This window comes from Lingula anatina, chromosome 2 (genome assembly GCF_051362555.1).
Source record: "Lingula anatina isolate TDL-2025a chromosome 2, LinAna3.0, whole genome shotgun sequence".
Classification (NCBI taxonomy): domain Eukaryota; kingdom Metazoa; phylum Brachiopoda; class Lingulata; order Lingulida; family Lingulidae; genus Lingula; species Lingula anatina.
The window spans coordinates 22422083-22432697 of NC_141768.1; the positions used below are offsets into that span (position 1 = coordinate 22422083).

At 33.3% G+C, this 10615-nt stretch overlaps 1 protein-coding gene across 2 annotated transcripts; it reads right to left on the reverse strand.

Moving 5' to 3' along the window:
• Nucleotides 1-1152: 1152 nt before the first annotated feature.
• On the reverse strand, nucleotides 1153-10559 carry LOC106166343 (ras-related protein Rab-8A). Of its 2 annotated transcripts, none has more exons than XM_087003398.1 (7): nucleotides 10370-10559; nucleotides 6788-6848; nucleotides 6303-6363; nucleotides 5652-5729; nucleotides 4391-4480; nucleotides 4093-4209; nucleotides 1153-2230 (listed from the first exon to the last, which is right to left on the reverse strand). In XM_087003398.1, exons 1-7 carry the CDS (start codon nucleotides 10491-10493, stop codon nucleotides 2138-2140), a joined length of 624 nt encoding a protein of 207 aa, XP_086859524.1. In that variant the 5' UTR covers nucleotides 10494-10559; the 3' UTR covers nucleotides 1153-2137. The 2 variants fall into 2 exon arrangements, with proteins under 2 accessions (XP_086859524.1, XP_013400328.1); XM_013544874.2 differs by having other exon boundaries at nucleotides 1153-3677.
• Between the last annotated feature and the right edge of the window lie 56 nt (nucleotides 10560-10615).

Consider the following 10615-nt stretch of genomic DNA (forward strand, 5'->3'; position numbering starts at 1 on the left):
ATTACAAGACAAAAAAGTGACAAGATTGAAGCAATCCAGAAAAGAGCATATGAAATCATATACCCAGATACTCGATATGATATTTCTGAAAGTAACACTTACTATCAGAAGAGATGGCCTTTCAAAAACATTACTCCACAATATGACCAACACAGTCTATAAGTTGTTCCTTAATATTGTTTCAAAGCATTTCCATTTTTGCAAGTGTAATTTCTGTTTACACATTTTCAATTACTAAAATAGTATTAATTAATTAAAATATTGAAGACTGTTAACCACACTAAATGCGCCAAAATTTTTGAAAGTTGTCAGTTAAAAGTACAACTCTTTGTCCTGTCAGAACAATTTATAACTCCTAACCAATAGGAAGGACTGTATTACTGGTAATAAGGTAATTTGACCTCGGTGTTTGGATGGGACTGGCTTGACTTCCGAGCTGTACTCAAGTTAACTGACTCAAAGGTAATTGCTTTGGGACATTTGGAGTTCGAAACAGTCCCAATATTTTACAGTCACAAAAAATGAAAGTGAAATTATAAGTTACTATAGAAGTCTGATCAAAAGTAAAATTTTGATATTTGACCTTGGATTTGACATTTTACCTATATTTCAAGCTCTAATGAGCCAAAATTATGTAAAATGTTAATTTTGTGTGAAAAATGTTTCTGCCAATTTTGGTAGACCTAATATTTTGGTGAAAAATTACACTTGGGGTCTCCATTCAACTTTGTGAGTTTGGGGTCAATCGGTTTGTTTGTGCCAATTTTCGGAAACTACAGACTTATGCTTTTACAATTGGGGTCTCCTTTCATCTTTTTGAGTATATCAGTGCATTTTCACATAAGCAGCAGCCATTTGATGCCAAAACTGGAAGCACTAATTCTGGAACCATAAAAGCTACTGACCCCTTGCTTGCTGCATTTTGTAAAACTTGTCAAGTGCAACAATGGTAGTGGTGTCTGTTCATTTTTTGTTCCCACTATCCCCTTTCCTGGATTATGACTGTCCCCCAATTTTTAAAAATCTCATTGATGTAAAGAATTGAAAATGAATGGGCTGGTAGTTTCAGCTTTAATCGCGTATTGTCAGCTTTGGACAGTTATATAACACACACACACACACCAAAAAAAAAAAAAAAAACACCACCTTGGATGAAATGGTAACTGATAGTCCTTTATTTACACTATTTTAGACAGGTCATATGTTGAACAAACTCAAGCAAAGACAATGACATATGGATGATAAAATTGGGAATTTCTACCTGTAGGATAAGATAGTAATATTAACAACTACAATATATTCACAAAAGCACCATTCTTTCAAGAAAAGTCAACAATTTAAACAAATAAAAAGACAAAAGCAATGGATATGATATAATGCTGGAAATTAATTCAAAATAAATGTATTCCAGAGACATGATAGTTAAGCATTTCAATTTGAAAAATAATGATGGAAAAGAGTAAATCACTGACAAAACTTCCACATGACTGTCATTAGGTTTTTACTAAGAAGTTTTAACACTTGAGTCGTGTTAAAATGGCAGATGCAGCAGGTGCACATATCAATTCAGTTTTGTGAAAAAGTATTTCTAAAAAATAAAACAATCAAGCTTAGGGTTCTTTGTATTAAATACAGAAATATTAACACATATCAGAACACTCAGACGGTATACAGCTATTTTCCCATAAGAATGCCATCAGCATTCACAGATCCCTCTGTACATGGTCATGATTACCTACCAATGTCTGTGTCAATTCTGCTATCATGGAAACTTGGTAGATAGATGAGCAGACGGCCCAAACACTGATGTTTTTCTTTTTTTTACATTAACAAAATATACTAAATCATTGCTCTTGATTGATATGTTCATAGGGCAGTGAACAGTCTAACATGAACCCATAAAATATCTTCTTCAACCTGATTGATCAATTTTTAACCAATCCAAGTGTTTGTTCTCCAACAGTCTTGAGTCATGTAACTGCCCTTTGTTAATTTACATTTTCTATGTCAGTTGCAGCGCACCTCTTAGTGCCCAACAAACTTTGCAGTTCCACAAGTGGAGTATATATGGGACTGCGTTGTAGCATGTTGCGGATTGGCAACTGATCATGTGTCCAATTACTCTGATAAAATCCTGTCACAAAAGAGTACAAAATCTCCAAGAGCTTGAACGTTTCCGCTTCTTGCTGTCGATTCGCAGTGGCTTGTTGGATAGGGTGGATGATTCGTACTGTGGGGAAAATCACCATTAGATTACACAGTATGTCCAAGCAGTGGTCAAATAATTATGCCAAAGAAAATGTAGAATCACTAGGACATTTGGGATGTCCTGCACATACAATATATATACCGTATATATATATATGAACAAAATCAAGAATTAAGCAATTTTCCTTCCAACACTTAGGAATTGGCATTTCTTTGAATGTGTACATCCTGTATATGTTAAGCTGAATGAGATTAATTTACACAAAGTAATGATAATTCTGAGTTTTATGGACAGAAAGACCTCAATAGTTCTGACTCCTTTCGCAGGCACAAGGACCAACAATAGCCAAGAGGAAAATTGTCTGCAATAAAAGCCCTTCTTTTCCAATACTCCTCTTAAGTATGATATTCTGTTGCAGGTTTACCCTAAGAACCATATTAAACACCATAGTTCATCGCTATAAACTCTTTGCAAACTTACTATGCACTTTACAGATACATCATTGAAACAACCTTATTTATGATTTTCAATTGCATACAAAATATCAATTCCTTATAATGGCATTGCACCCTTAATTAGAAAAGGTATGTTTAAACTTGCAAGTTGCGTAAACAAACACTCTTGAGTTTAAACTTTCAACTAAATCCATGGACTAGCATGCTGATATAATATGGGGGCACAAAATTCTAACACTGCAAGACCCTCCAAACAAAAGTGTACACCATTCCAAAGCAGGCTTACAGTCCATCCAGCAATAAAGTAGTATGTTTCTATTTAGTACTACGTCACCTTAGCAAGTCATGATATTTGTATTTTTGAAAAAACATTTGGTAATGAAACTGGAAATCCATTTAATATGGCAGATAGTGGTCTTTGTAAAAGTTTTTATTCAAAATAACATCTTTCAAAAGATTCAGAGCCTTAACTTTACCAAGGTTCATCGTAAAGTGAAATTTAAAAATAAATAAATAAATAAATAAATAAATAAATAAATAAATAAATAATAAAAATAACCTGTGGAGTTTGCTAAGATATTGCTGGCTGGAAAATGGTAATACAAGCAGTTTTTGTTCTTTTAAATTCGAAGCAAAACACAATCACCAAAAACCATCATCTGTAACTAATTCACACTCACCAAACCTCTTCAAAACTTTGTAAAATCTGTCCAGTATATAGTATATATAATTATAATATCTTTATAAAATACCACTATACAAGACAAATCATGCTCATAACCATTCAAAATTAAGTAGACAACATGCCTGCATTACAGTACAAATATTACAGCATCTGAGTCACGTTGGCAAAAAGTTTTTTAAAATATATATAATTTTTCTGATTCTTTAAGTTCATGGAATTCTAAGCCTTGTGATCATAGAATAACACATCTCCACCGTCTTTTATCAGAAGGCTTTTCTTCTTTTACAAGTTTTTGCCCACCAGATTTCCCACTTGGACTTGAGGATTCCTAATTGGCAAAATAAAAATATACCATAAAATGACATGCAATCTTAACCAGTTGGATCTTTTGAAATTAACAAAATGCCACCACTCAAAGCAAGCAAGATTTCACGGTGGATATTATATTCTAAAACAACATTAAATTGACAGAATCCTCATGCCTTAAAAAAAGCAAAAAAAAAAAAAAAAAAAAAACACAGGTATAAAAAAAAACATAGAGGTATTAAAATTGTGTAAAATACATCACGACTTAAAAATTACCTTTAAATGTTTGGTTTTGCAGAAATAATTTCCATACACATGCATAGCAATACAAACGTAACACTTGAAATGCAGGGATATAAAAGAAACCGAATAACATGCAAACAAAACACTTTAATTCAACTTTTAACTTAGCTCAGACATACAAATAAAATGCTTACCAATTTTCTGTCCATTTTGGCTTTTATGTCCCTTGCTAATGTGAAAAATGCATTTTCTACATTTATGCTGTTTTTGGCACTGGTTTCCATGAACTTGATTCCATATTCTATTGCTAGCTGCAAGGAAAATTATCAAACAAGGGGCTTCATCATCAGGTGATATTTGTCTTGTTTACATATGTCTAACAGGAAAGGATGGAAGTATGTCATTTTGCCCAATTTTCTCATTATGTATATATACGGCTTTTATCAAATTAAAAATTCAGACCTTACTGCCATTAAACAATACGGCATTTACCTGTTTCCCTTTATCCTCTGAAACTTGCCGCCGGTCATTCATGTCACATTTGTTTCCAAGGACCATCTTTTCTACATCTTGTGAGGCATGCTAGAAATGAAATTTAGGCAATAGGCAACTGATTACAATTAAGATAAATTCTCTACCTCTTTATGAGTGGACATGGAGGCTGTTGGAAATAACCAACATATCTGAAGAACAATAATAATAATAATAATAATAATAATAAGCTTCTTACATGACGCCTTTCATGCTACCTCAAGGCGCCTTACAATAATGGATAATATAACTAAAATCATTAAAATGACTATAATATTTTAATATAAAACACTCATTGGAAACCATTTAAAATTGACACTACTAAAAACTCAATCTTATTAAAATATATAAAAAATCAAAGAGATATAGACAGATTTAAAAATGTGGGTCTTTAGAAGGGTCTTTATCTGGATGTATTTGAGACTAGCTCAAATATCTATAAAAAATACTGGACTTGGGGACACCAGGAGCTGCTTGCAAAGAGGAAGTTTAGTTTGGAAATTGTCAACACTTAACAAAGCCAAATTTTTGGTCCACCTCACTTTAAGATAAATCCACAGTAGCTTTATTAGTCATGCTTTTTTTGGTCACGTTTTCCTTGTTGTACAAAAGGGGGAATATTTCATTTGATTGGGCTACTACTCATCTATCTTGGGTCAAAGTACACTAGAGTATTGCTCTAAATGTTTAGACCAATTTTGAAGTCACATGCTTTTGTAAAACTGGTCCCTGGGTTGAAGAATCACCTGGTCTTCAGCAGAAAGTGTTCACCAATAGAACAGAATTTTACTGACCCTGGTTTAATTTACAGGCATAAGACACAGAGCCAGTATTTATGTGTTAGACTTAGATATACAAACAACCACACATTTATCACAGTTATGTAAGTTTAAGATCAAAGACTCTTATTTATGTGCCCTATGACAGTGCTGATGCCCTGTATCCAGACTAACCAATCACACCTGTGGTTAGTTAAAACAAGCTAAAAAACTCAATTTTATCAAAGATACAATTATATTAGCTATTTATGTAAATACACATTTATATTAAATGGGGTACAAATCAATACCATGCAACCTTATCTGGGGACAGTTATAAGGTAATAGGAGATATATTTTCACTGGAGGGTCTAGGTTATCTATTCTGGCACTGTATCAATATTGTCCCATCATATCAATGTCAAGAGTCAATCTCTTATCACTGCGTGTGGCACAAAACTCACCTCCTCAATGTTCCTGATCCAATTCCTTATGTTCTCAAAAGACTTTTGATTTGTGATATCATATACCAACATAATGCCCTGGAAAGTGAAGAATAATGATAATATTAATTACCCATCCATAATAATTAAACTTCAGCATCATTATGAATCATCACCTTTAGTGACTCCTGTCCCAGTCATCTTCAACAGGTCTTTTATCATTGACATTTTGCAAACTTATTCCATCACCTCTTTTTGTAGAACTCATAATAAAAGTACTTTTTAATCCTACAAAAGTGCTATCAAATGCCATAAAACAATCACTGATTGAGTAGTGTAACAATAAACAACAAGAGGCAGATAGGACATTAAGCAGTTGATAACATTCTGCCACTTTGTATTCACCTATTGCTATTTTCATGACGTCAATATTTCATGCATGCACTCCAAAATTTTCCTTTGTCCTTAGATGTATATGGAACCGAGTTAAATATAGGTTAATTATTTTTAGCCATTATTTCAATGATCAATCCCTTGTTAGTCCAAGCCAAAGCTTTTGTAACTGCTTTTTATTTCAAGGAAAATTTTAAAAAGGGAGCAAAAGTACATTTTAACTGATCAAAATAATGGACATGTAATTATAAAAGTCATTCATGTGATAATTGTTCTCACCATGGCCCCTCTGTAGTAAGCTGTGGTGATTGTACGAAACCTCTCCTGGCCTGCTGTGTCCCTAGAATAGCAAAACAATATAAACTGTCAAATAATGAGATATTTGGGAGTTAATCTGATGAAAACAACCATCTAGTGATCAGGACAATAAACATTCCATCCCTGGGTTCACACAAGTTGTTAAGCCCTTCTTTTTGGATGGATATAATTCAGCTTGACTGAAAAATTAAAAATATAGAGCCAGTTTTACAAAAGAATGTGACTCAAAATGGTCTTAACATGTACAGCAATATTCTAACGTACATGACATTACTGACTAAAAAGTCCTTGATAGCAAAAAGCACCTTTACCGGATTGTAAACTTAGCTTTCCCTCTTTTTTTTTTAAATACACAACAAAGTACTAGTAAGGTTACATCAGCAGTATGAAATAACAAAATGTTTTCTTACAAAGTTCTCTTTTTTTCCTATTTCAATGAAACTTACCATATCTGTAACTTGATCTTTTTCCCGTCGAGTTCTATTGTTCTGATCTTAAAATCTATTCCTGAAATAAAAACAACACACAAACATGAACAAGGATTTAAAATAACAAAATCAGGTGCATTCAAGTTGTGTCAAACACCTGAAGCTGCTCCGATCACTGATGCAGCCTCTTTCTGTTTCAATCAGTGGAACACAACAACCAGCAATTTCTACTCTGTTTAAAGAAAATACCATATTATTGCATAAAATCAAGGTAAAATCATAAAGTTTATGTTCTATAATCCTAATACGTCAAACTCAATGGATCATCAGATTAGTTTGTATGGCTAAAAATGTAATATACACTTCAGATTTATAATATAGATATATTTTGTAACTTCCTCCCATTAGTAAGGTGCACAGAGAACCACAAAGACATCTATCAGCAAGAAAACAAAGATCCACCCAATAATTAAGTACTGTCACACTATGACTATTGGACACTCCCAACAAATCCAGCCACCCTTGCCCATTGTTATCACTGGCCAGTGGTTTGCTTCCACAAAGTGACATCACTCTTCAGATAAAATTCAAAATCAAAGATGAACAAAATGTTGAACTGGCTGTAGTTCACAGCAAATCAATTTTAAAATCGAAATCAAAACCAACAGCACTCTATCTCCCACCCCTACCCATCAAAGTTAGGGGGATGTGCTTTCTCTTGATTTTTTACAACTGTTCATTGTCAACTCAAGGGGTATTAATGTACATGAATGATGACAAAATGGAAGAAATACATCTGTGAGAAATGGGGGGAAATCTCCTGCAACTTCATTGCACAGACCCCATAAATCAACAGCAGAGTAATCTGAGTAAGCTTTGGAATTTCAGAATGTAGAACACATTATCCAAGCCATTACAACAGCATGACTCAAATGTTTACTACTGGGTCTAAATGGATAAATATGCCTTTGGGGGCATGTGATACATAAACTGCATTTCCATGCAAACTTGGGCCGACTTCACTTCGTAAAAACATTTTTAACAAATAGTTTGATTGCTACTTGCTCGTCAAGGAGCCAATCTGATGGCATGCACCTTGCTTCATTTAAAATAGCAGTGAATGGGATAGTTAAGATTTGTTGCCTCCCTTGAGCACGTCATAAATCCTATAGTTTGCTGAGATAAATGGTACTGATGAAGAACTACCCAATTTGACTGGAAACATGACTTTACAAGCTGGTAACATCCTGGTTCTTGAATTTCCTTATCATTTGATAGAGCACTCTATGCATGACCTATGGTTTTGTAATCAGGGCAAAATAGAAAATGTTGTTTTTTTTTGTTTGTTTTTTTCATGGCATGCCCCTTTTTTGTATCTCTCAGAAATAACATGCTAGGCAACACTGGGGTGCCAGTTCTGTGATCAAGGGGGCAGATCCCATGGGGACCTTAAAAACATACACTGGGTAATTGACAAATGGATATTATATGCTTTGTCATATTTTATATGCTTTATATATTGCTAAATATGTCAATGACTGCTTCAGAATAATAGCAGAATAGAACTGATTGCAATAACAGAATTTTGAAGCTATATATGTGAAGCAAACGTATCCTGGCATGTCATTTCTTTCATTTTCTTTAATATCATAAAACAGATTAGTTGTAATGGTGTATGGTCAATAAACTACTAGTATTCTATGCATACAGCTAGAGGCACTATTCAGTGTTTTGACCCACTTTCCAAAACTCACTTCTGTCTTTTTAAAACCTCTTTTTAGCTAAACCTTCATATTCTTAACTTGGCAAGTGATAAAAAAAGATTTCTGTAACCTATTCATGCAAGAGTACAGTAAGGATCGCAGACCTGAAACCAGTAATTTTAAAGGGCATTCTTTTCTACAAATGTGGATCTTCTCATTCCTTCATATGACAACTGGAAAAATGGCACAGTATCTAAATCAAATTTTTGTTTCAGAACAGACATTTTTCGTCCAAAAAGACAATTCTTTTTTGTCTTCTAAAATCCATGGTCTATGGGGCAGGTTTGTACATATAAATTAATACAGGTGAACCACCTAAGGTATGCACAGCAACACCTGGACATCTTGGTCATATTTGAATTAATACACTGATATCCATTTGAAATAACATCAGGTTCCAATATGCCAGGGAGACCCCATGCTATTTTTGCTATTTGGCCGTTTTCCAAATCTGAATACACTAATATTCCTGTATCCCACTGTTAATTTCTAGGTATAGAACATTAATCGCTGGAGCAATAAAAAGTCACACTGAGAGTAACAACAGAAGTTATTTATAATTTCCTGCCAAAGTCCTTAAAATTGATTAAGGTTTTAAACAAAATAATAATAATAATTAATAAAACAACCTAAAAATAAATACATAAATAAAATAATAAAAATTTGTGAAAATTTACAAATAACAGTTGTATCCATCAGTGTATTTCTAAGATTCCTCTTGAATATCTTATGTCCCAGTTAAGTAAAGTTTCTTCACAATAACAATGATGAATTGGCCAAAATAATCAAACATATATATCATCTAACCTCTTTTTGTCATATTAAAAACATAATTTATCATTTGAGGAGAGTAAGTTTGAGCCTAGCAATATCAGGAGCATTATACCTAGCAACATCCTTCAGAAATGCACTGGATGCAGCCAACAGAAATATCTGCTCTTTAAGACATAAACACTGGTACATGACACACCTGGGCAAACTTCCACATAGTCTTTCTGGCAATCTTTCAACAACATTCACTTTACTACTAAATCAACCAAAATATATACAAGACACAAAAACAATTTGATTACTTAACAGTTGATGTGAAGAAAATGAAATAAATAAATTCTACAGCCTTAGTGCTTTATTTTTAAGTAAAAAAATTTAGGAAATAATCTTTTAAGAAAAAAGGATTAGGTCAAATGATTTCAATAGTGTCATTTGATTTTTATAACATAAATATTATGCAAATCTTAGTGATCAAAAATATATAAGTCAAAACAATTTCTCTCGATTTTTATGATAGTTTCCAAAATTTTCAAATGTTTATAAGTGAGTGACCAGATACATATATGCATTAACTTATCCTCTTTTTAGTATCCTCCTATCATAACATAAATTTTTTAACTTATCTGATTACATAGTCTGATAGAAAGTATAAATGGAAAAGGCATCAAATTAACAATACAAACGAAACATTAAACCACATTGACAGCTCAATGACACCTCAATATGACATTCAACTTGTGGATATAATTTACATTACTTCCATCCGTCAGTGATAAATTTACATGAACATACTCTGCAATAATGGCACGATTGAGATATTCTCCCTCTTTAAAACAGCATACGGGTATTTTATTTTCTATTTCTTCAATGCACCATGCCATACTCTTTCAAATATCAACTTATCCATGGACACATAATTAAAGAAGGTCGAAAAAATATGCAGCAACAGACTATCAGCACCACTACCGCGGAACACAGCGGCACGAAATCGTCAACGATCTAAATCTTATCAATATCAGCAGCGCATTTTTCATGAAAATAATCTAGGCAAAGACAAGCAACTTACCTATAGTGGAAATGAATGTGGAGTTGAATGCATCCTCTGAGAATCTGAAAAGAACGCAAGTTTTCCCGACCCCCGAATCACCAATCAATAGAAGCTTGAAAAGATAATCATAGGTTTTCGCCATGTCTGTCCGTATGTCCGACAGGGAACACCCTCTGTATTACTTCCGGGTTACTAAAATTAGGATTGTGTCCCGGAAAGTGTAAATGATTTTTATGTCTATATACTTTGAGTTATGTGTCTTTG